The sequence below is a fragment of the Notamacropus eugenii genome, chromosome 1 (assembly GCF_028372415.1).
Source record: "Notamacropus eugenii isolate mMacEug1 chromosome 1, mMacEug1.pri_v2, whole genome shotgun sequence".
NCBI classification, from domain to species: Eukaryota; Metazoa; Chordata; class Mammalia; order Diprotodontia; family Macropodidae; genus Notamacropus; species Notamacropus eugenii.
Genome location: NC_092872.1, coordinates 660,134,450 through 660,160,817, shown reverse-complemented (window position 1 = coordinate 660,160,817; position 26,368 = coordinate 660,134,450). Strand labels below are relative to the sequence as shown.

At 40.4% G+C, this 26,368-nt stretch overlaps 1 protein-coding gene and 1 long non-coding RNA gene across 10 annotated transcripts in view; one reads left to right on the top strand and one right to left on the bottom strand.

The window, feature by feature from the left end:
* Positions 1 to 6,349, bottom strand: part of LOC140521033 (uncharacterized) — a 39,022-nt gene extending 32,673 nt beyond the window's left edge. For all 3 annotated transcript variants that reach the window (XR_011972761.1, XR_011972760.1, XR_011972759.1), the window contains exon 1: positions 5,916 to 6,349. This is a non-coding gene — a long non-coding RNA (uncharacterized lncRNA). The remainder of the gene's footprint in view (positions 1 to 5,915) is intronic.
* A 275-nt stretch (positions 6,350 to 6,624) lies between these two features.
* The window catches only part of PPP1R21 (protein phosphatase 1 regulatory subunit 21), a 91,765-nt gene continuing 72,021 nt past the window's right edge, over positions 6,625 to 26,368 (top strand). For 2 of the 7 annotated variants that reach the window (XR_011972758.1, XM_072635625.1), the window contains exons 1-3: positions 6,710 to 7,034; positions 19,246 to 19,314; positions 24,535 to 24,681. Coding sequence is in view for 6 of the 7 variants with exons in the window: in XM_072635625.1 (XP_072491726.1) it covers positions 6,978 to 7,034; positions 19,246 to 19,314; positions 24,535 to 24,681 (273 nt within the window). In the remaining variant the exon portion in view is untranslated. The other 5 variants (XM_072635629.1, XM_072635628.1, XM_072635627.1 and 2 more) reach the window with 5 other exon arrangements.

Here is a 26,368-nt window from a genome sequence, read left to right as displayed (position 1 = left end):
GAATTTATTGAGTAAGTATGGTGGCATGGTTAGACTTTAGCTTTAGGAAAATCTCTTTGGAAACTTTTTGGGGGATGGATTGGAATAGGGAGATACTTAAGATAGGGTGACCAATGAAAAGGCCACTATAATTGTCTAGGTGAGAAATGATGGGGGCTGAAGCTAAGATGACATAATGGGTAGACTTGACTTAGACCAGTTCTATTACTCATCTGGCTGCTATGTGTTCTTCAGCACATGGTGGCTATTTTTTTTCTGTTTATTCTTTCCTAATGTTAGGGAAATGACTCTCTGGAGATGATTGGACCAGACTGCCACCTTGTGAGTTTTTAAAAATTGGAAGAGCCATTAAAGGTCCCCTCAGAATAGCAGAGACCACTAGAGCTGGTAGCATGATTAGCTGCGTCTAATGAGTATAGAGCTATGAAGATCTGCTTGATCCAGTCTATCAGTGGATGGACACTGAATTCAAGAAACTAGTTGAGCAAAGATGCTAGCTGAGCAAAGTAGCAATTAATCTGTCAGATCTACTACACCTAGAGGTGAACTTAATTGAGACTCTATGAAAAAAGAAAAAGACTTCTAGGTCCAGGAGGTACCACTTGGCCACACATTTCCCTGACACAAATGTCTCACTACTTTTTTTGCTTTGAATTTGAGCCCTCTATCCCCAGGGATGGAGTATATGCCCAGCAGGTTGGGGGGATTGGAGGAGGGAGTACTTTGTATCAACTACTTTAAACCTGAGTCCACTTTCCCCAGGTACTGAGTGGATGAAGAGATGAGAGTATGTTCTTGGTTTGGGAATATTTTTGTAACTTTTGTCCCTGCTATACTTTCTCAACAAATATTCTCCTATAAACTAACATCTTATAAACTAACGATAATTAACTGGTATTAGGAAACACACTGGATGAGAGCTACAGGGAAATAGTACTGGACACCTTCAACACTCAAGGTTACCCCTAGAACATTGAGGGGAGGAACAGCTTTTCTCTGGGGACTCAGTTATGAGATTTGGGAGAGTGAGCCAGAGGAGGTGCTTCAGAAAAATCATTGGTAATTTTTTAGAGAGTAGTTTCAGTTAAGGGATGAGGTTAGAAGCCAGACTACAAAGAACGAGGAGAGAAAGATGTAGGAGTCAGTACATCTTTTTTTCTAGGAGTTTGGCTGAGAAAGGGAAAAGAAAAATGGGATCAAAGCTTAAAGAGATCAGAACTGAGTATTTAATGAAAAATTTTCTTTAAAGATAGGAATCTTTTGGATATGTAAGAAGACATCAAGCAACAAACCAGATGATAGGGAGGGAGTGAAAGTTAGAGAAAGGAGATTAAGGAAGGAAGGAAACAAACATTTATTAGATACTTACTATATAGTAGGACCCTTGTTAAGTGCTTTGGAAATATCTCATTTAATCCTCACCACAACCCTGTGAGTTTGATGCTATTATTACCCCCATTTTCTTGTTTAGGAATCTGAGGCACTCAGAGGTTAAATGATTTGCCCAAGGTCACACAGCTAGTAAGTGTTTGAAGTTAGATGTGATCACAAGTCTTCTTGATTCTAGGCCGATTATGGTAGGGGATTAAGAGTACAGTTGGCCTTGATAAAGAGAAGGATCATCTTGTTATCTGGAGGGAAGGAAAGAGAGGGAGATGGTGTAAAGAGGTTTTGAGATTAAGGGAAATGAAAAGAGAGGTTTTGGAGAATGGCCTCCATTTTTTCAGTATGAAGTAAGGAATGGGAGGTCATGGGTTTAATGAAATTAAAAATGGTTTGAACTAGCCGCTAGAGGGGGACAGGAAATCATTTAGGGAAGAGACAAAAAGATTGCTTTATTGTACTGAGGATCCAGTTGAGGTGAATAAACCAATTTGTAGTGGACCCAATCAACTTGTCTATACTCAGTGTTCGGGAGGTCTCAGTGGAGGAAGTAATCAGGGAAAGGATTGGAGTCTAATAGCATAGAACAAGGGAACAAACAAGGTATTCAAGATTAGAGAACTGCATGGAGTTGAACCTAGATAGATATTTACATGTTGCTTCTCTCATTAGAATGTGAGTTCCTTGAGAGCAGGAACTGTTTTTGACTTTTTTTGTAGCCCAGAGATTAGTATAGTGTCTGACATACAGTAAGCATTTAAAAAATGTTTGATAATCAGCTGGCCAGTTAACTACAGGGTAGACTTTGATAAGGGAGGAAAGTAAAGTCAGAACTGATGAAATAGTTTAAGAAAGTACTGAGAAAGTACTCTCAGAGATCATATCATCCAATTTAACCCATCCCTGAACAGGAATTTTCTCCAAAATATCTCTGAGAAGTGGTCATCTAGTTTCTACTTAAAGACCTCCAATGAAGGAAAACCCATTGCTTTCCAGAGTAGCCCATTCTTCTTTTTGATGCCTCTAATTGTTAGAATGTTTTTCTTTCATTAAAGTCTTTTTTTTTTTATTATTAACTTCTACTTATTGTTTCAAATTATACCCTTTGGTGCTAAGCAGATTCCCCCCCTTGGAAACTTGAACACACCAATCATACTTCCTTTAAACCTTATTGTCTTTACAGGAGGAACAGGAGTTCCTTCATCCATTATCCTATTTCATAATCTCAAGGCTTTTTACTATGTCTCTCTTAATTAAGACTAATATTGCATTAGGTTTTTTTGGCTGCCATTTCATATTGGCATTGGTGTATAGTAGGTAGACATAGGTTCAAGTCCCAATTCTGACACACACTGTGACTTGGGCAAGCGATTTGACCTTTCAGTGTCCCAGACAACTCACTAATGATATAAATTATAGAGCAGTTGTCAGTGTGTATTGGAGCTCCCCACTCTGATGAAATCATAAGTCTGGACCCAAAAACCCGGTTAATTATTGACTTCTTTTGAGCTTTCAATCCACTAAAATCCTCAGATCTTTTTTCACTTCAACCATGAAAGACTAAATGAGTGGTTTTTTATATGTTTACAGACAACTTAGAAATCACAGAAGATACTGATTCTATAGAGGTGCCAGCATCAGAGATTCTGAATCACAAAGATGACTTCGTTACTCAGTACCCATTTATTTATAAGATCAGGTACAAGAAAATAAGCAACCCAATTTTCTTAGGAAAATTCTATCTCGTTTAAAGTTGTACATAACAAAAAGACACTGAGTTGGGTGATTGAGTGTCATGTGGTGTATGAGGAGCATCAAGGAGGTCAAAGTATCTGATCACAAAGTTCTGTGGAGAGGAGTAAAGTGTAAAAACACCAAAAAGGTATGAAGGGGCCAGATAGTGAACCCTCCCTAATGTAATGGCCTTATCCAATCATGTCACCCTGATCTCTTCACTCATAATGTTCCAGTTCCTCACCCAACCAACATGAAATGTCATCTCCTCTAATAACAAATCTTAGCTGACTTTTAAATTCAGCTACAAGGTTCCATGATACCTTCCCCAAACTAATAACCTGCACTCTTCTTCCTCTGTATTCCTAAAGCAGTTACCTTCTATGTTAGCATTAATCATATCCTGCCTTGTATCTTAAATTTTTAATGTGCATGTTTTGTCTCCTTGATGAAGCTAAAATTCCTCAAAGGACATGCCATGTATTTCTCTGTATCTCCCTCTGCATCTAGTACTACACAAGAGTCAGAAAATGGTTTAGTATAGTCACTACCAAGTACTGTATCAAGCAGAAATTCAATATATCTAAGGGGTGTGTCTACAATGTAAGGAAAATCTAATATGGTTGGTTGAGTGTGGGTATTTTATTTTTAAGATTCCAGCCTTTAAACCATGTTCTATATCTTTTCCTACACACTTGTTCTAGGACTGATAAAGGGGTTTTTGGAACTCCTTCAGGCACCAGAAAAGTTAGTCTCCTTACTCTATTCACACCTTGGGAAGTTGTTTTTAAGCAACAAAAATGGAATAATCTAGTTCTGTACTATGCTAGATGGCACAATGAGAGAGGAATGCTGGACCTGGAGTCTGAAATCTGGCCATTAACAAGTTTCCTAACATGTACAAGTTTCATGATTCAGGGCAAGACACAATCTCTGTCAGCTTCCTCACTATAAAATGGAGATTATAACAGCATCTAACTCCCAGAGTTGTTCAGAAGATTAAATGAGATATTTGTAAAGTACCTGACTCCACACAAAAGACTTGTTCCCACTCACTTCTAACAAGGCTTTCTCATTTTGGCCACAAAACGTTTGCATGCTTGTCAGTTTAGTTTGAGCAATGACCTCAGGGTCTGGTACCCTATCCTGCCAGGTGATTGTCAGAATCTTCCTAAGATGGAAACAATTCAGTTTCCTGGCTTGGCGCTGGTGAACTGTCCATGCTTCACAGGCTTACAACAATGAGGTCAGCACAACGGCTCTGTAGACCTTCAGTTTGGTAGTCAGTCTAATACCTCTTCTCTCCCAGACTTTTCTTTGGAGCATCCCAAACACTGAGCTAGCTCTGCAGTGCATGTATCAACCTTATTGTCAATGTGTACATCCCTGGAAAGTACACTACCAAGGTAAGTGAACTTATCCACAGCATTCAAAACTTCTCCATTTGTTGTAACTGATGGTTTCATGTATGGATGGTGTGGTGGTGGCTGATGAAGCACCTGTGTTTTCTTGGTGTTAATTATTAGGCCAAAATTAGCACAGGCAGCAGAGAATTGATACATACTTTGTTGCATCTCCATTTCAGAGGCTGCTTGCATCAGCAAACAGAAAATCATGCATTAACCCTCCCTCTACTTTGCTCTTGGCTTGTAACCTTTTCAAATTGAAGAACTTACCATCAGGATGGTAGTTGACCTTGATGCAGTGTTCATTCTCATTGAAAGCATTTGACAATGTGGCTGAAAATGTCATGCTAAAAAGCATGAAAGCAAACACACGGCCCTATTTCACTCCATTGGTGACTGGCAAGGCACGAGAGCATTGTCCATTATCCACAACTTGGAACATGCCATCAAGAAATTGACATACAATATTGATGAACTTCTTTGGGCAACCAAATTTTGACATAATTTTCCATAAACCCTCCCAACTAACAGTGTCAAAGGCCTTGGTCAGATCCACAAACATGTACAGACCTCTGTTCTGCTCCTGGCATTTCTCTTGGAGTTGTCGGGCAGCAAACACTATATCAACTGTTCTTCAGACCTTTCTGAAGCCACATTGGTAGGCTGAACATCCCACAGTGTTCTCAACAGACCATCACCAATCAATGCTGAGGCCACTGACTGTTTATCTCAGATTGAAGTCAATCCCTCCTTAGGCTGAACTTCCAACTGAAGAAGAGGTTTTGAGGGCCATTAGGCTCCTTTCATGTGGCAAAGCACCTGGTGCTGTTTCTATTCCAGCTCAGATTTACAAGGTAGGGGGACCACTGCTCATACAAAAGCTGACTGAAATTTTCCAGGTTATATGGCAAGAGGAGGTTATCCCCTAGGGAGTTCAAGGATGACTCCACTGTCCATCTCTATAAAGGAAATAGATTGTCCTGTGACAGTCATGGGGGGGGTTTCTTAGTCATTGTTGGCAAGGTTCTTGGTAGAGTCTTCCTTCACCTGGAAGATGGTCATATACCTGAGAGCCAACGTGGCTTCACAAAGGGCCAAGGAACAGTGATACGGTGTTTGCTGCTCAACAACTCCAGGAGAAATGCCAGGAGCAGAACAGAGGTCTGTACACAATGTTTGTAGCTCTGACCAAGGCCTTTGACACTGTTAGTTGTGAGGGCTTATGGAAAATTATGTCAAAATTTGGTTGCCCGGAGAAGTTCATCAGTATTGTATGTCACCTTCATGATGGCATGCTTGCCTGGGTTCTAGGTGGCAGACAATGCCTTCCCCCATGATGCCCCATTCCAGTGTAAGTTCCTAGAGAGCAGAGGACGTATTCCTGGTTCATACCTGCATTTCCAGCCCCTTGCACAGAGCCTGGCACAGAGCAGGAGCTCAGTCTTCATTGACCCACTCTTTACCTCTGCCACAAAGCGGACCCCTTAGGGCAGTGGTGTTGAGGATGATGGAATTAAGGAGAGCAAAAAGACCCTGAAAGGTTCCCGACCAGTCTGCTTTTCCTTTAACTCTTCCTGAAAGCGCCTCACATCTGCACATCATCCAGCGGGAGGGACCAACTCTAAAGGAGGTGCCATTGGCGTGATCGGGGACAGTGATGCTCCCACTGCCCCACGGCCCTGAGGGAGCTGGGAAGCAGCTAATCAATGTTTACCACGTGTCCGCTCGGGCCGAGCACCGGGGGGGCCCCAGGAGCTCGCGGTCTTTCTAAAGGGGGGACCACATCTGGAGACCCTAACGTACAAAGTCCACGACGACTGGGGCTGTGGTTCTAGTTATGGAGATTCCAAGGAGGGGCGGGGAGGGCCGTGCCCTGGGACGGGACGTAGCGCGGCACCGACCTTCCGTCTGCAGAGAGGGGGAGCTTCCCTCGGGAGGCCAGGCTGTTGCCATGGAAACCAAAGAGCGGATGGATGAGTTCACCAGCGGTCTCCGTCACTCCTTCTTCCGCTCCTCCTTTCTCCCTGCCCCCCTTCCCATACGCTTCTTCCGGTTCTGGCAGCTCCTACCCTCCTCGCCTTTGACACCATCTTGGGCCGTGCGTCAAAATGGCGCCCCCCGGGGCTCCAAAGGCGGAGCCTCGTGGCGCTGGCGATGGCGAGGCTGCGCGCCGGCGTCCCCTGCGTGAGTAGGCGGGGACCCGCGACGTCCGCCCGCCCTCGCTCCGCCTCCCTCCCCTCTCGGGCTTTTTCCCCGCCTTTCTCCCCTTGGGCGAACCCGGAAGTGGAGGCTCCGCGACGGCGGCGGGGCTGAGGCGGCGGCCGGTACCTGCTGAGAGCCGGGTGCCCGAGGAGGGCGCTGGCGGAGCCGAGCCGGCGAGAGCCTCCAGGGTTTGGGGGTGGAGGGGACGGGACTGGGGCCGGGCAGCCCGGCCTGGACGGTGCGGGGGGCGCGATGGCCGCTGCGGACCTGCAGGGGAAGTACCAGAAGCTGGCTCAGGAGTACTCGAAGGTAGCCAGCCCCCCGCCAGCCCCCCGCCAGCCCCCCGTCAGCCCCTCGTCAGCCCCCCGGCCCCGCCGCCTCCCGTCGCCAGAGCAGCGGCCAGGGCAGCCTCCCGGGGGAAGGGGCGGGCGGGCGGATGCCCCCGGAGCGGCCCGGCCCCGCGATGATGCTCGGTGCACCTGCAGCCCAGGGCGCGGGGCGGGGGTGCTGGGCGGGGTCCGGGGCCCCTCGGGGATGGACGGGCAGCGGCAGAGTTGGGCGCCTCCGCCTGCGAGCCCCGCCTTGGGTCCTGGGGGCTCGGGGAGGAGGGCAGGTGGCTTGCTTCCCCCGCCCCTGGCCTCAGTTTCCCCGGGCCAGCACGATGCGCCGACATCCGGATGTTGGTGGTCCTCCTTGGGGGCTGCCCGGGCGTGGAGGGGCTGGATCTATTCCGAGCCTCCGAGAGGGCTGTGAAAGCCCCTGGAGGAAGCGGGCCTCGTCCCTGCACAGTGACGCGTTCCTCCTGCACTTGTTGAATGACATTAAAGGGGGACCCCCCCGCCCCGCTAATTGTCCGGCGGGCGGGGTTGGGGTCTGGAGACCTCCATCAGCCCAGGCTCCTGGGCCCTCCAAGAACACGTGCTGAGGACCCGCGCCCTGGGGCGGGGAGTGAAGCCCCCGGGCGGCCGAGCCTTGGAAGACTTGTGTGGCTTGGGGTGCTTCATTCCTGGAGCCAAGTAGCCGTCTTTGAGCCGGCGCAGCCCCTGGTGGGGTGCGGTGTTCTCCGAGGGCCTTTCTGACTCTGGATCTGTGACTCCAGATCTGCCTCTCAGACTGTTGTCTTTGCCTTCCGAGTACGGATCACCTCCTTTTGAATATGCGGTAGTGGTGGAAGGGTGCTGGACTTGCAGTACTCAGAATACCCAGATTCCGACCCTAGCTTTTCAACTACCTATGTGACCCTGGGCGATTACGCACTTTCCGAGATACTATTCTTTATCAGTAAAGTGAAGGAGTTTGAATGGATGATTTTCCTCCTTGGTCCCATTCAACTCTGAATCCCATACTATCTGAAATGGTGGCAAATCTCTGTGCTATTTGTATTTTTGAAAAATTGAAAAGCTCTTTGTGGCCAAAATGAAAAAAACCGTGTTAGAAGGGAGTGGGAACAAGCCTTTTGTGTGGAGTCAGGTACTTTACAAATATCTCATTTAATCTTCTGAACTACTCTGGGAGTTAGGTGCTGTTATCTTCATTTTATAGTGAGGAAGCTGACAGAGATTGTGTCTTGCCCTGAATCATGAAACTTGTACATGTTAGGAAACTTGTTAATGGCCAGATTTCAGACTCCAGGTCCAGCATTCCTCTCTCGTTGTGCCATCTGGCATAGGACAGAACTAGATCATTCCATTTTTGTTGCTTAAAAACAACAACAGTGACAGTGAAACAACATACTTCCCAAGGTGTGAATAGAGTAAGGAGACTAACTTTTCTGGTTGATAAACTTGCCTGAAGGAGTTCCAAAAACCCCTTTATCAGTCCTGGAACAAGTGTGTAGGAAAAGATATAGAACGGGGTTTAAAGGCTGGGATCTTAAAAATAAAATACCCACACTCAAGCAACCATACTAGATTTTCCTTACACTGTAGACATACCACTTAGATATATTGAATTTCTGCTTGATACAGTACTTGGTAGTGACTATACTAAACCATTTTCTGACTTGTGTAGTACTAGATGCAGAGGGAGATACAGAGAAATACATGGCATGTCCTTTGAGGAACATAAGCTTCATCAAGGAGACAAGATGTACACATTAAAAAGTTAAGGTACAAGGCAAGATGTGATTAATGCCAACATAGAAGGTTTAGGAATACAGGGGAAGAAGAGTGCAGGTTATTAGTTTGAGGAAGGCATGGAACCTTGTAGCTGAATTTAAAAGTCAGCTAAGATTTGTTATTAGAGGAGATGACATTTCATGTTGGTTGGGTGAGGAATAGGAGCATTATGAGTGAAGAGATCAGGGTGACATGATTGGATAAGGCCATTACATTAGGGAGGGTTCACCATCTGGCCCCTTCATACCTTTTTGGTGTTTTTATACTTTACTCCTCTCCACAGAACTTTGTGATCAGATACATTGACCTCCTTGCTGTTTCTCATACACCACATGACACTCAATCACCCAACTCAATGTCTTTTCACAGGCTGTCCTTCATGCCTGGAATGCTTTCTTTCCTCACTTATGTCTCCTGGCTTCTCTCACTTGCTTTAAGACTCAACTTAAATCTCACCTTCTGCAGAACTTTTCCATTCCTCCTCTTCCCTCACTGCTAGCACCTTCTCTCAGGGACTACCTTTCATTTACCCTGCATATATTTTGAATTTACATAGTTATTTGTATGTCTCCTTCATTAGGATGTGAGCTCCTTGATAGCTGGGACTGTGTTTATGTCTTTCTTTTCATCCCCAGTGTCTGGAACATAGTAAATGCTTAATAAATGATCGTTGACTGAGTGGTGAAGAATATTGGAAAACAAGATTGAACAGAGTCCTGGCCTGGTCTATCATGTGACAGACTTTAATTTATGTCTATTCTTTGCTTGATGCTCTGACCTTTAGGGGTTACAAAAATCAAGAATTTTCCCCTCCCTTCCTCACATTCATTAAAACCTAATGGAAATATGATGAAAATGAAAATAACTATACCATGTAGGATGTAAAGAGACATAAAGGAGTTATTTACAAAATCCTGTGGGAATTTGGAGGAGGAAGAATTTACTTTCATCTGTGAGTTTGGGGAAGAAATGGAGAAAGTAGAATTTGAGTAGGATTGTGAAAAATATACAGAATTTTGAGAGGGAAAGAAAAAGGGCATTTTAGATGGAGTGAATCATGGGAACAAAGGAACAGCGATAGGAAAGCACAGGGCGTGTTTTGAGACTAGTATGTCCAGGCTAGAGAGTATATGATGGGGAGTTTTTCTTTTCTCTTTCTAGAATAGAAAAGTAAGATGGGATCTGGAAGACTGTGCTGAATTGTTGGGGTTCTGTTTGATAAGCCAATGAAGGTTTTGATTGGGGAAGCAATATGATGAAAACTTTACAAAGTTTACTCCTATTATTAGGATGTAGGATTATTAAAAGGCTAGTCAAGTTGCGGGAGTTTGGATTTCATCCTACGGACTGTGGTGAGTAATAGAAGGTTTTGGAGCAAAAGAGTGACATAATGACTGGTATTTCAGAAACGTCAGTCTGGTGGTTATGTGTAGTTGAGGTATATTAGAGGACAATGAAAGCAGGAAGAATACTGAGAAGGCTATTGTAGTAATAATCTTTTAGTGAGATATGAAGGTATTCCCATTTTCAGCACCCTAGACTAGAGTGTTGAAAATGGGAATTAGAAGAAAGGGATATTTAGGAGAAAGGAGGACAAGTCTGTGTGTTTAATTGGATTTTTGGATGTGAGGGAGAATTTTGAAATGACCCTGAGGTTTGGTAGTGCTACTGACAAAAGTGAGGAGGTTGATCAGCAAGTATTAAGTAACTTATATGTGCCAGGTGCTTCTGGGCACTGAGTATACAAAGAGGAACATCAAACAGTCTCTCTCCTCAAGTAACCTCCATTCTGTTGGGGGAGGCAACATATTTAGAAATAAGTATATACAAAATAAATACAAGTTTATTTTTAATGATAGGTGGGAATGGTAGGGTCTAACCTGTTATGGTACTTTTCTCTGTCCCAGGGACTTTGCTGAACAGGGCACTAGCAGCTGGAGAGATCAGGAGAGGAAGAGGGAAACTATTTTTTGGAAGGGAAAGATGTTGAGTTTGACATGTTGAGTGTCACTAGCATATAAAATGAATGCATGAATGAAAGGAGAAAGCATATAATAAGCCTTAAAGCTGTGTGTAAAGAGCTGGAGATACAAAGCTGGGGAAAGCAAGACAGGCTCTGCTCCTGCGGAGCTTGTATTCTAATGGGGGAGATAGCATAGATCTGAGATTGCAACTGTACCTTACGTGAAAGGGCCCATGGCCCTTGGGTGCACAGGCAAAGCAGATGGCAGTTCATCTTATTTAAGGCCACCTTCATTCATAAAACCATATAGCTTTCTGATATTGAACCATTTGACAGTGGTGAGAACTTTCTTTTCCAGATCTTTAGTAGTTGTGGCTTCCAAGGAGGTTGGGGCTGGCAGAAAAAATTGGTTTGTGGCTGTAAGGATTAGCGGTGGGGTGTGGAGAGTGATTCTCTGTCTCTGGCTTTGGGACTTAGCCTGCTTGTCCGTGGTAGTTGGTTAAGTAGTTGGCTCTAGGTTGCCTTTGGCAGAGATGGCAGGCTCCTTATCCACCAGCATTCCTTTCCTGGACTATGACTGCAGGGGCTAAGCTAGAAGCAGGGCTCCTGATCTCAAGGGCACTGCTGTTTCTCTGGCTCTTCCAATTACCTGTTCATTGGTGGCAGTTTGTCAGTGGCTAGTGTTTGTGATAATTGAAATGGAAGTCCTCTTTTCTACAGAAGTTATTCTACTTGATGGTATTGAGGGCTGGTGGTCTGAGAGGCATTGCTATTTCTGAGATCATCCAAGCCGCATGAAGTGAGAGGAGGACAGCTAAGTGAAAATGTCCAGTATGCAGTTGGATATATGTCTGGGAATAAAAAGTCATGGCTGGAGATAAAGATTTGGGAGTCATCTTTGTAGAGAAAAGAGTTGTAACTATGAGAATAATTAGTTTCTCAGGGAAGAGAATATAAAGAGAGACAGCTGGGGCCAAAGACTAAACCTTGAGTTATTCCCTTGATGTGGAGATGAGTTAGCCGAGAAGACACACAAATAATTGATCAGGGAACTAACGGAAACCCTGCATAGTGTTGTGTCTTGTAAGGCAAGGGGAAGAGAGAGTTTATAGAAAAAGGGGTGGTCAAAGTCAGATGCTATAGAGAGATCAGGGAAAACTTAGATGGAGGAAAATGCCATTTTTTTGGCCATTTAGGAGATTATTAATAAATTTCAAGAATACATTTTCAGAAGAGTTTTCTAGTCTGAAGCCAGTAGAGTTCAGATTCCTCAGTCAGTATTGGATTCAAGAAGAAACTAGTTGTTCCAAGAACAAATACTATCTTCACAACCTGGTCTTATGTACATATTCTATTTTATGTACACAAAGATATGTATCTATCTTTCTTCTGCGCCCACTGCAGCAGAAATCCTTTATCCTTTTCTTTTTTGTTAAATCTGTTGTGGATCCTCAGTTTTTTGCTGGAGCTTTTACATTCCTGCTGGGACCCATTGGTGTCCTTCCAAAAAGTTTTCAGGATATCTTCAGATGTTTGTGTTGTTCTTAGGCAAGGGCTGGCTGAATGTATGTGGAGTGGTACATTTGCACTTAGAATAAGATGCCTCTTTTCAAAATTCCTTTTAGAGCAGGGAAAAACATTAGGGAAATTGAACTTCAATTATTTCTCTAGGAGCCTATCCTTCTATCATGTTGTTTTTTAAATTTGCCTTTGGGGGGATTTTAAACTTGTGATTATAGGATAGTTGATATTTGGGGAGGTAGGAATAGAGTTATGATACTATATATTTTTCTTTCCAGACACTTAGAGACTTAAAACAATAGAATTTCAGTTAAAAAAAAACCCTTAAGAGACCATTTGGTCCATGTCATAATTATACAGCTGAAGAAAATTGAGGTCCTTAGCTTTCAATGATACACACAACTAGTTAATGGCAGAGACAAGATTATATTTTTTAGAAGGGATTTTAAAAAAAAGATTGTATAGATCATTTCATTCATTTTACAAATGAGGAAACTGAGATTCTGAAAGGTTAGAAAAATATTAAGAAGCCAAGTCAGGAGATTCAAACCCAGGTCTTCTGTTTGCAGATCCAGTGCTCTTTACACTACCTCATGCTCTTTTTCATTTTTCAGATGAGGAAACTGAGGCCCCACGAGGTTAAATGATTTACCCAAGGCTTCACAGGTAATACGTAGTAGAGCTGGGGCCCAACCCCAGATTTCCTGACTCCTATTTCATTACCTTTTCCACTCTATTACATGGAGTGGTCTGTAATATCTAGGGTTCCTGACATCTTATAATGAGGCTAACCTACAGTCTAGTGTGAGGCTCTGAATGAGGTAGTTACTTAGATGTTCTTCTAATCACTACCTTGAGTACTCTAATCTTTAAGCTCTTTGAGAGTCTTGTAATAAGAGTCCTTCAAATCAAAGTACTAGAGATAGAATACCATAGAGCCCTACTCCAGATAAAGATGTGGTTCAGGTTATTGAAATTATTTTAATTGATTTTGTCTTAACCAGTTGATGATCTTATCCCCTGAAGTGATAAGTTAAGGATAGACTATCTTCATCAGTGGCTAAGACTGGAAGACAAGGTGAGAGTTTCCCGAGACCCTGCCCATAGGAGAAAGAGTATCTGAATTTTTTCACATTATCAGGTGCCTTACACTACTTGTTCCTAAGTTCAGAGTTGGTTGATAACTTATATTTCATCAGCGATATTCTCTGATACCTTCAAACTTCAGAAATGGGGATTAACTAAAGTAACACCAAGTGGATGATGTCTTACCATCTTAAATTTCTGTAGGGGGAGGTGCTTCAGTTACCAATAGCCTAATAAGTGGATGAGAGCCCAGCTTTGGTTATTGAAGGAGGAGATATCAAAAAATTCCCTGTTTCAGAATGAATTCCCTGACAAGCCATCCTGTAAATGTTGATTGAGGATGGGTTGAAGTTTGGATTGTTTACTCAGGAGAAAAAATTTGTGGGGCATGATAGTTGCCTTCAGGTATCTGAAGAACTATTATATGCAACAGAGAATTAACTTGTTCTGCTCTGCTTGGCCTCAAAGGGCAGTCCCAGGAGAAATGGGTAGAAGTTACGAGGGAAATTGAGGTTCCCTGTAAGGGGAGTCTTTTTTCATAATTAGTACTGTATAGACATGGAAGAGTCTGCCTCAATAAGTTGTATTCACACTCACTGGAAGTATTCAAGGAAAAGCTGAATGTTCATATTTTTTATGTATATCGGAGAGGGAGTTCTTTTTATGGGCACAGATTGGACAACTGGTCTTGAAGGCCTCTTCTAAGGATGAGATTTTGTGAAATTTTGTTGATCAAAGTGAGGCTGAGAGAGAGCTTGTGAATAGCTCTGTATAGTTCACTGCTTTTCTTGGAAAAACAACACACAGAGGTCTGGTCAGTGACGAGTGTCCTGAAACAAAAAACAAACAAACAAACAAAAAATCTGTACAGGAAGAGGCAGCTGAAGAGGCAGAGTTTGGAAATAGGTTTGCTTTCTATTTAGGATTATGCATTTTATCTCATTTGAAGAAGATGATAGGAAAATAGCAGCAGCAGAACTAACCAGTTTTTCCAAAAGAAGCTGATGCAAAAACATATATAACAGACTTTGTTTTCAGAGTTGGTGATATTCTTAATGCACAACCAGTAGAGATATGCTAACCTCTCTTTGGTTAGTCATTCGGTCAGCAGGAGTTTAAGTGTTTCTATGTGGCAGGCATTCTGCTAAGTGCCAGAGCTACAAAGAAAGATGAAAACAGAAACAGGGTTCCTCTGCTCAAGGAGGAAAAGATATGAATAACTATGTACATTCAAGATTTATACCTTGTAAATGAAGATACTCTCAGAGGGAAGGCACTAGCATTGAGCTTAAGGGAGGATGGGGCCCCGAATATCTTGTAGAATATGAAATTTGAACTGAGTGTTGAAGGGAAGCCAGAGATAGAGAATGAGAGCATTCTAGGCATGCATGACTTAGGAGACGGAGTGTTGGGTTTGAGGAATAACAAATAGACAGTGCAGCTAGATTGTAGAGTCCCTAGAGGGGAATAAAATGTAGGTAGTATTGAAAGGTAGGAAGGGGCTACATTGTGAAGGGTTTTAAATGCTAAATATAAGATGAAGAGCTGTAAACGTTCTTAGAAATCTTATGTTTTAAGTCTTTCATTTTGCAGATCAGGAAATGGAAGTACTGAGAGGACTAGTATTAATAGTGATGCTGAAGCATAGATTTATCAGATGTCTTAGGATTAAAAAATACAGTTATAATGACTTGAAACTGTCAGGTATCATTACCTATATCATTCTCTATCTACGAAACAAGAGAGAGACAGTATAGATACGCTAGAAAAAATTTCAGTTATATCCTTTAATGACAACAGTATTTGGGTTTTTTTTTGTTGTTTATTTGGAGGTAACAGGATTAAGTGACTTGCCCAGGGCCACACAGCTAGTAAGTGAGACCAAATTTGAACTTGAGTTCTCCTCTTGGAGAACTTCATTATGGGGGTGGGGAGGGTGGGGTTAGTGTTCACCATGTTCTAGTGCAGAGGTTCCAAACTTATTTGGCCTACTGCTCCCTTTTAAAAAAAAATTACTCAGTGCTTCTCTGGAATTACTTTTTAAAACCCTTTTAACAGTTTTTTGAAATTTGTGTCATTTCAAAAATATAAAAAATATATTTACTTATATTATTTTATTTATATTATATTTATATATTTATTTTTTTAAACATGATACATCCTAAATATAATCGATTATTGTAAATTTATGGGTTTTTAACCTATGTTGAAATTTTGATGACACAGTATTACGTGATATAACCATATAGTATGATATTATAAACAAGTCATTATATGCACACATTTCTGTTGATGCATGCTGGACTTCCTGACAATGCACCATGATCTGGCCTGCCAACACTTGCTTGTTAAGACCTGTTGGTAGATTTTACCCCTGATTGGGTTATAACTTGCATTTAGTGTGTTTATTTGGAAAATAATATTATTACGATATCATTACAACTTTAATTCTGTTACACAACGGATGAAACATGTACAAAGGGTTTATCAAAATTCTCTTCTTTCCTTATGCTTCCACTGCCCCCTGATTTTTATTCAATGCCCCCCAGTTGTACCTGAGGTGCTGTCCCCCCGGATCCGTTCCAAAGCCCCCTAGGGGGTGACATCACCCACTTTGGTAACATATGATCTAGTGCAGCCCATTCCACATTTCTATAGCTCTATTGATAGGAAGATTCCCTTACAATTAAGGAACTTTCTTCAACTTTCATCCATTGACCTAGTTGTCTTCTCTGGTACCCAACACACCAAATCTAATACTACTTCTCTCCAGATACTTATAGCTATCATGTCCCTCCTAAGCCTTTTTTTTTTTTTTAAACACCCCCAATTTCTTCAGCTAATCCTTGTGTTTATAGCATGGTCCAAGGCCCTTCACTATTCTAGTTATCTTCTTGTGGGTGTTCTCCAGCTTGTCAAGTTCTTCCTAAAATTTGACAAAGTCAGACTCACTGGCCTCAATTTTGCATTCTCCATTCTCTTCTCTGTCTTTCTCTTTTTAAATCAGAACAGTATTTATTCCTTCCTAGTCCTATGTTATGGCTTATATTCAACTATGTTTCTAAGCTCCTTGATGGTAGCTCAGGAATCATATTTGCCAGATTTTTATTTTTTTAGTCTACTAGGATGTTTTTCATTTTAGCGTGGTGACCTAAAACCATCCAGGGCTCACTCTCTTAATAGTTTCTTATTTTATCTTGGATTACAAGCCCCTATTAATTTTAATTATATTTCCTCTAGTACAGTCATCATTCCTCTTGGCAGAGAAAACAAATGATGTAAAATAAGATTTAGAAAATTTGTGTATTTTTATTTTCTTATTTTAAGAGCAGTGGCTTTATATTTCCTTTGATCCTAATTTTTTCCTTATATAGCTAAAATAATTTTCCTCTTGTCCTTAGAATTTATTGCCAGCTTTAATTCATTCTGAACTTTAGCATTTCTGAGTTTCAGAAATTTCTCAATTGCAGCTGCCTTATGACAGCTGAGTGGTAAAGTGGACAGAGCCCTGGACATGGAGTCAGGAACATGTCTTTCAAATTCAGCCTCAGACACTTATTAGCTGTGTGAACTTAGTCAAGTCATTTAATTTCTGTCTCCCTCGATTCCCTCATGTATAAAATGGGTATGATAATAGCATCGAATTCCATGGTTGTTGTGAGGATCAAATGAGATAATATTTGTAAAGCATTTTGTAAATCTGAAAATGCTACATCAATACTAGCTGCTATTATTACTATTATTAGACCTTGCCATGTTTTTGTATTCACTTTTTCTTATCTGCACTATCTTTTATACATGGTTTTTAAAAAATCTAATCTGGCAGTTGATTTACATGTGCATCCCATCCTCACTGATCATTTTAACCTTTTTTTCTATCCCATTGGAATAAAAATTGTTTCTGCATGTCTTCAGACTTTAATTTCCTTCTCTTGGGTTCTTTTCCCCACACATCTTTTCATGTGTTGTAGCGCCAGTGCGATATTCACAATGCCTATGGTGGCTGTGAATATATCAGCACAGTTCTGAATCACAAAATATAACAGACTCTCCACATGGAAGACAAAAACAGAACATTTATTCAAACACCAGAAAGCTGAACCAACACCAGAAAACCAAATCCATCATAGCAACAAAGAAATCTATGCACAGTAACAGTTCAGGGGGTATTACCATCTCCAAGCCTTCCCTCTGTTAGACTTCCTACAAACCAGCTCCCTTAAATCACAAAAAGCTCTCCCATTCACACTAGTTTCTGCCTGCTCTCTCTTTCCCAGCTCTGACTCACTTTCTGCTCAACTCCTTCCTGCTCTACCTGTTCAGCAAACTCCTCCCACCACAGGCTCCATGTGACTCAGACTTCCATGTGACCCAGGCAGGTTACATGGGCCTATTAATGGATGGGAAAGATCTTCCCATTTAAATTACCATTACATGTGCATATGTCCATTCATCTTATCTAGATTGAAAACTCCTTGTGGACAAGATCTCTGTTTCACTCTATTCTTTATTTTCTTCAGAGCTCTTAGATGTGTCTTATACAAAATAGACATTCAGTAAATACTGGTTGGTTGATTGCATTTTGGGTAATTGAAAAACCAGTGTCAGTGTCTTAAGTTTCAGCCTTTTCTTTGTGGCTGTGAGGTTTGAATATAGTTATGCTTTGATTTTTTAGGTTAGACTTTCAATTAGATTGCTGGAGACCTTTCTCTTCTTTCAATCTCATAATACTTTAATTAGTTGTCATATACAGATGCAATCATTTCACATAAACTAACATGGATGATACAATCTCAATGTATGTTGTTATTTTTATAGCCGGAAGTCACCATATTCTTTTAGTTTATCTTTTGAAGATCCTGTTTAATTCCCTTTATAATATCACTTTATCTAGTTTTCTGTGGGGTCTCAACTTCAGTGTTCAATATTTTCAAATTCCTTGGTTCTTTTTTGGCAACAGAGAAGCATTTCTATTCTTTGTTTTCTAAATGACAGCCTGAATCTATGGAGACTTAGGAATGGGCATACTCTTTAAGTTTTCAGTTTCTCAGAAAAGAACCTGCTTTGATTTCTCAGAATTCTGATACTTATTTACCAGGGTTCTAGTACTTGATTTCCATACCTCAGCTAAACTGAATAAAACACATTGTCTTTGTTCCTGTTCTCTCATTGTAGTTGAATGTCCTTCTATTACCTCTCTTTTTTATCTGCATTCTACCATTCCTCTGAAAATCAGCCCAGTTCCTATCTTTTCTATGACTACCCCATTCAGTCCATATTGGGTTTCTTCCTCTTCTAAACTCCTGTAGCACTCAACTGTATATTCTTTCTCTGTCTCTCTTTTTTAGCACTTACACATATTGTTAGTTATCAGTATATATCCTGTCTCCCTAGCAACTATAAGTATGTCTCTTTTGTACCTATCTCTGAGGTCCATTCCAACTCTGCATCTGTGATCCTGTGATGTCCAGTCAAACACTCGATAAATATTTGTCAGTTTGTATGAGCAATTACATTTATAGGCACGGTAGCACATCTTCCTTGGGTGCTTTATTCTAATATAGTGACATAATTCGTGTCATACAGTTGAAGAGTTGGTAAACTAAGAACTGGGAAGGAAATGAAAATTGGTTTGCTCGGACTAAAAAGAAACTAGCAAATGCATTGAGGTTTTTTACATTTTGTGCGTGTGTGTGCATGCTGAGTATTTTTGCTACTGTATTTGGAAGATCGAGTATTTAGTTCTTTTCAGAAACATTCTTGAAACAAATTATAAATTATTTTTGTACTTATGTGCATTTGGAATTAATTCATACTTTTTTTATATTTTCAGCTTCGAGCTCAGAACCAGGTCCTAAAAAAAGGTGTTGTGGATGAACAAGCAAATTCTGCTGCTTTAAAGGTATAAGAGGCTTGTGTTTTATATTTGAAGTTAGAGTTTGATTGTATTTAATGTAGGCTACCAAGAAATGGCTACTAGGATAAAGGCCCAGCTCTGCCACTATTCACGAAGAAGCACTCTGATAGTGTTGTGTTTGCAGAGATAGAAATGAAATAGTTCCTGCATTCAGGGAGCTCTTGTTATACTCTGGTGATACAGTATGTCCACAGTTAAACACAGGATACATACAAAATAAATACCAAGTGATTTTGGTGAGGGATTGTGGGGAGGAAGGCGCTAACAGTTGGAGGAGTTAGGAAAAGCTTCTTGAAGGAGGTGGTACTTGAACTGACTCTCTAAGAGGCCAAGGTGAAGAGGGAGAGCTTTCCCCGTTTGAGTGGCCTGTGCAGAGATAGAGTTAAGAGATAGAATGTCATGTAGGAGTAAAAGAAAATCAGCTTGACTGTGGTGTAGAGTACGTGAGGAGGAAAAACATATATTAAGACTGAAAATACAGACTGGTGCTAGATTTGTAAAGGTCTTTCAGTGCCATTTTGTATTTTATTATAGAGGTCACCAAAATAATATAACGAGAGAAGAGGAGAGGGCCCAGAACCCTGGGATATCTCCATGAAAAGAAGGGGACATAGATGATGATCCTGCAGAGAATACGGAGAAAATTGGTTAGACAGGTAGGAAGAGAACCACAGCAAAGCATCATCACCAGACTCATGGAGGACAGAGTATACAGCAGAAGGGGGTGGTCAGTGGTGTCAGATGTAGCAGAGAGGTCAAGAATAATAAGTATGGGGAAAAAGGTCATTGGGTTTAATGGTAGAGAACACTGAATTTAGACTTTAAGTCAAGGGCTGAAGACAATCCAGATTGTAAGGGGTTGAGACATAAGTGGGAGGTGAGAAAATAGAAGCAGGGAGCATGTCACTCCCCCACTTGGCCCAGTGTGTTAAGGGGCATTGGTGAAAGTATTTCCAGAACTAGAGAGGAGGACTAGAGAGAGAGAGCCATTTTTTTGGGGAAGAGCCAGGTTTCCATGTTTGCAAGGAGATAAAAGGAGTGTGAGAAGAAGTCTGATGTGAAGGGCTGTTAATAGAATAGATGTTCCAGAGGCACATTGGAAAGTGGGGAGAGTAGGGGTAGGGGAGGGTATAAATGGTTGTGTGCGCTGGAACAGGGAAGAGAGGCCAAGAGCTTTGACCTAAGTAGTCTTTAGCTGAATGGATTGTGAATGGAGCAGTTAAATGTTCACAACCTTTTCAGTAGAAATGGTAATTTGATTGTTATTTCCAGAGGAAGAACTGGGAAACAGAGATGGCAGAGTGGTGTTGTTGTTCGTTTGCGTTGGTTGTGTTCAACTCTTCGTGACACCATTTAGGATTTTCTTGGTAAAGATACTGGAATGGTTTGCCATTTCCTTCTCCAGCTCATTTTCTCTGTGAGGAAATGGGGTTAAATAACTTACTCAGATTAGTAAATGTCTGAGGTTGGGTTTGAACCCAGGAAGATGAGTCTTCCTGATTCCAAGCCCAGTGCTCTATCCACTTTGTCACCTAGGCAGAGTATGGGGGGGTGGTAAATTTGGCAGCATACTTACACTAGTGAGGCCTGGATATCCTACTCAGGGGCTAGAGGCATGATGGTTGAATGCAATAAGGTCCAGTCTGATGCCTGGCTAGTTATAGAGGGTTTGGAAACTAGTGTTCTATGAATCACAATCATGCAGTATCATCAATAGAATATTGGTATTAAAAAAGATGGGCCTTTGTTTCATGGAAAAGTTGGGTGTAATTGAAAGAGCTTTTAAATTACTTATCCTTCCCCTTTCCTTATGTTTAATTCTGGTCCTGACTCATTTTCTCTTTTCATTGTCCATATAAAATGTGCATATCTGTCTATCCATCTGTCCGTCTATTTATCTGTCTGTCTGTCTATCTATCTAGGCTGTGCTGGCTTTTCATTTAAGTGAATATCTGGAGAATAGGCATTCTTCATCCATTCAGTTTTTCTTGTATGGGTAGTTAGACCAAACTCCTTTTTGCAGATGGCATTTTACTAATTATATTAATCCTTGAAACATTGCAGAACCACTTGGAAGAGAAGCATAACTGCACAAGAATTACACTGGGGTCTTCATTTGAATGAGTGCTTCTGTAGTTAGTAGAATTTGCTAGTAAAATCATTCAGATGTTTTTCATTTGGAGAATGATCATTTAGATTGGGACAAATTTGTCTTGGAACTATTTAGATTGGGACTAAATTTGTCTTGAAATTAGTGAAAAAATCATATGAGTAAGTAAAACTCTCAAGGGAATAGTTTGCTTTAGAGAGCCCCTGTAATCAGTCACTTAAGAAAAATTTACATATAGACAACATAATTATTACATTAAGAGTTCCAGAGCTGTAAGCAACCTTCAAGATTATCTACTGTAGCCCCTGTATTTTTACCAATAAAGAAATGGTTGTTTTGGAGAGAAGGTGATTTATTTGCTCAAGGTTGTACTGATAGTTTGGACTAGGCAGTCAGAACCAGAACTCAGGTTTCTTGATTCTTAATCTGTTTTTCTTTCCACTATTCCATGATGCCCTTTGTTGTAGACAGAATTGTACTACTTAGGATGGTAATTTGATATGTTAATTATAAATTATTCCAGAATATTGTTGAGCCCTAACATGAACAAGTTACTAGTTAGACCTGTATATTGGTGACTTAAATAAAACTCACTTTCATTATTACCTAAAAAAGTATGATTTTAGTTCTATTCAAAGTATTACTTCTTTTTTGTAATTCAGATGTGAATATATCTAAATTAATGGTACTTTATTGGTTTTCTTTAAAGGAATATTTGGAGTGTTGAAATATCAGTGAAACTTATTCTGTGATCAGCTGCCATTGAACTTAAAGAATATAAGGTTCTTCTAAAAACGTGTTATCTTGCAAAATATAGTTAGGAAGGAATCTGTCTTTAAAAATCCTCCTTCTAATTATTCCTCCGTTTCTTTTGCTCGTTCCTCTTCCTTAGTTGTGAATATTGTTTGGTGTTTCCCAAAGTTTTTGTCTTTGGCTCTGTTTTTTCTTTCTTCTATAGTTAGTCACCAAACATTTATTAAGTACCTACTGTGTGTTCCAGGCACTGTGCTAATCTAGGTCGTGTACCACTTTGGCAGGCTGTGGAAGTCCATAAACCCTTTCTCTAAATTATGCTTTGAACATATGAGGTTCATAGGAAACCAGTTGTATTGAAATACAGTAGTCAGAATATAAAAGAAAAAGTTAAGGTTAAGAACTCCTGTTCCATATGGTCTACCTGTACATCGTCATACACTCTGACAGCTTCTTGCATCACTTTTATGCAGGTCCCACATCTATATCTCCAGACCTGTACCTTCAGCTTCTGTAGGACATAACTGTCTAGATATTTGCTAGTACCTTAAATTTAACATAAACAAAATGAATCAATAAAAAAAGTAGTTAGGTACTTTTAAAAAGTCCCAAACTGGTAAGTGCTGGAGATTCAAAGAGAAGAGCATGACAATTTACCCTCTCAAGGAGCTCTAATTAGATAGCTTGTATATGGGAGGGTTCATCAGGGCAGAGGGAAAGGTCTAGTAATTTTTGCCCAAGGCCTGGGGGCTGAGAGGATGTAGAGACAGAGCAGACGGTGAAAGACCAGTGCACCTTAGGGGAACAATGGCAGGGCATTACTGCAAGGATTGTAGTTAGGGACTCCCTGTTCACCCACAGTGTGAACAGCCATGTTCCTCATCCACAACTATTGGAAGGATGTAGAAGACTTGAATTTTAGAGAGAATTGAGGGCTCTTGTATCCTCTTATGGGAGTGAGGATGGGACCTTCGAGGAGGCAGTCCTTGCTGGTGGGTAATGAGCAGTAGGAGCTGGCCTGGGAGAGGGGAAGGGCCCCTTCAGGGCCTTCTCCTGCTTGGTTCTGAGACTTTTATGTCCAGACAGGTCAGTAGGCTGGATCTGGGGAGTAAAAAGCTTCCAAATTAAGTGTTATCTTTTTTTTTTTAAAACCTGGTCTTTCTTCTGACTTCCTTATTTCTGTATGTGGCCACTACCATTATGTCAGCTGTAGTTTTTGAACCCTTTGTGTTCCTGTTACTCATCTACCCTACCACATCTTATCATTTGACAAATTACACTTTTACTGTGTCTCCTCCTTTCTAGTCCCACTGCCATTCCTCTTGTTTAGGCCTTTATTACCACTTGCCTCAGCTGTTGTAATAAGCTACTCAGAGACCTTCTTCCCATCACCATTCCCATTCCCCCTCACCTTCAAAGCATTCTTCAGTCTTCAGATTAATCTTCCTTATGTGTCGATCTGGTCATTTCATTTTGCTTAAAGTCTCTCTCAGTGGTTGCCTAGTGGCTATCAAATAAAATACAGATGCCTTAGCATAACTTTGAAGGTTCTCTGTCCCAATGCTGTCCTCAGTTTCTAGGTCTTATTTGACATCGTTGTTCTCTGACTGTCTGCATTCAGCAGAACTGGGCTGCTCCTAGAGGTCCTGTAGTTTTCTGCACTTTGTCTTTGCTCATGCTCTTCTTTATTTCTGAAATGCCCATTTGTCTGTTTCTATGTAATGATAATAATAACAGATACATGCACTTGAAGGTTTATAAAGTTCTTTTCATATTATATCTCATTTACTCCTTGCAACAACCTTTGTGAAGTAGATACTCCTTTATTTCCATTTTACAGAGGAGGAAACTGAGGCTGAGAGAGGTTAAGTAACTTGCCAGAGTTACACAGCTAATATATTTTAAATGAAATGTTTCCTGTTTACCTCCAGCTGATAAGTTAATTGTCCTTCCCTTGTATCTCACATGAGTATTTGAACCTCTCTTATGTATTTGTTTTATTTTGTATTTGTTAGACTGTAAACTTCATAATGGCAGAAACCATGTTTTAGTTAATCTATTCAATCTCTCCTGCCACTGTGGCTTGCATTTGATAAGTATGTGAATGAGTGGATTTATGCAATTTGGCTACAAATTAGTTTGTCACATAACAGATAAACTATTATCTATTCTTGAGCTTAATATTTGAGAACCTAGCTTTATAAACATATATCTCAAAATTCCTAGAGGTAAGGAATTGCATTTGTATTTTGCTGTAATTTAGAATAAACAATAAAAAACTCATTATTTCTAAGCCTGAAGGCTGAATTCTGAACAGTGATCTATTTTTCATGTTCATGCAGGAACAACTGAAAATGAAGGATCAGTCATTGAGAAAACTGCAACAAGAAATGGATAGTTTGACTTTTCGCAATCTGCAGCTTGCCAAGAGGGTTGAACTACTTCAGGATGAACTTGCTTTGAGTGAACTCCGAGGCAAAAAAAATAAGGTAGACTCAAATAAAAATAATTAAGTACCAACTTGCCAGTCGGGTATTGACTACAAAGTTTTCATCACTTTCCCGTGCAAGTGTCATATGCCCTTGGATTCCTGGGTCAGTATGACAAATTTTTACCAAAAAATAGATCACACCAATACTTAGTTAAGAGAAGAAGTAGATAGAAATTAAGAGTTTTGAGCATTTCTTAGGCCCCAAGTGTAAGTTTAAATCCACAGTTGCATTAGTACCTGAGGAAAAAAGCTGTCTAAATTGTCTCATGTTGGCTATAACTATTGTATTGTGTAGTACAATGAAAAGACCATCAGCCCGCTAGTCAGGAAGACTTGGCTTTGAATTCTGGATCTGACCTTTGCTAGTTGTTTTTTTTAAATTATTTTTTTCCAATTTTTTAACATTTTCATTCAAACTTTTGAGTTATGAATTTTGTTCCTCTCCTTCCCCCTGCCTGAGACAGGAGTAAGTAAGTAATCATATATAGGTTATGCATATGCAGTTATGTAAAGCATTTCCATATTAGTCATTTTGTACAAGAAAACAAAAAAAAAAAGAATGTGTAAAATACCATGCTTCAGTCTGTATTCAATAAATATCAGTTCTTTGTCTGGAGGCAGGTAGTATGCTTCATCATTAGTCCTTTGGGATTGTCTTAGCTCATTGCATTGCTGAGAATAGCTAAATTATTTACAGTTCTTTATTGAACAATATTGCTGTTAGTGTGCACAGTATTCTCCTAATTCTGTTCACTTCACTCTGCATTGGTTATGTAAGTCTTTCCAGGTTTTTTGGAAATCATCCTGCTTGTCATTTCTTATAGCATAATAATATTCCATTACAATCATATACCCATAGCTTGTTTAATTCCCTAATTGATGGACATCCTTTTGATTTCCACTTCTTGGCCACCACAGCAGGAGTTACTATAAATATTTTTTGTACAAATAGGTCCTTTTCGGTTTTTTTTAATGTCTTTGGGATAGAGACCTAGCAGTGGTATTGCTGGTTCGTTTGCCATTTTTCTTGTATTAGGCAATCTGTTAAGTGTTAGGTAGTGCCTCAGAGTTGTTTTAATTGACATTTCTCTACTCAGTAGTGCTTTAGAGCATTTCTTCATTTGACTTTTGATAACTTTGATTTCTTTGTCTGAAAAGTGCCTCTTTATATCCTTTGATCATTTATCAATTGGGGAATGACTTGTATTTTTATAAATTTGACTCAGTAATCTATTGTTTGCGAAAAGAGGCCTTTATCAGAGATATATGTTGCAAAAAATTTTTCCCCCAGTTTTCTGCTTTTCTTATAATTTTGTTCCATTGGTTTTGTTTGTGCAAAAAAAATGTTAATTTTATGTAGTCAAAATTATCTGTTTTACATTATGAAATATTCTCTATATCTTCTTTGGTCCTAAATTCTTCCCTTCTCTATAGATCTGACAGATAAACTATTCCATGCTCTCTTAATTTGCTTATATTACGCTTTATGTGTAAATCATGTACCCATTTTGACCTTATCTTGGTATATGGTGTGAAATGTTGATCTGTACCTAGTTTCTGCCATACTTTTTTCCACTTTTCCCAGCAATTTTTGTCAAATAATGAGTTTGTGTTCCAATAGCTTGGATCTTTGAGTTTACCATGGTAGATGACTATGGTAATTTGCTATAATGTAATTCATACTT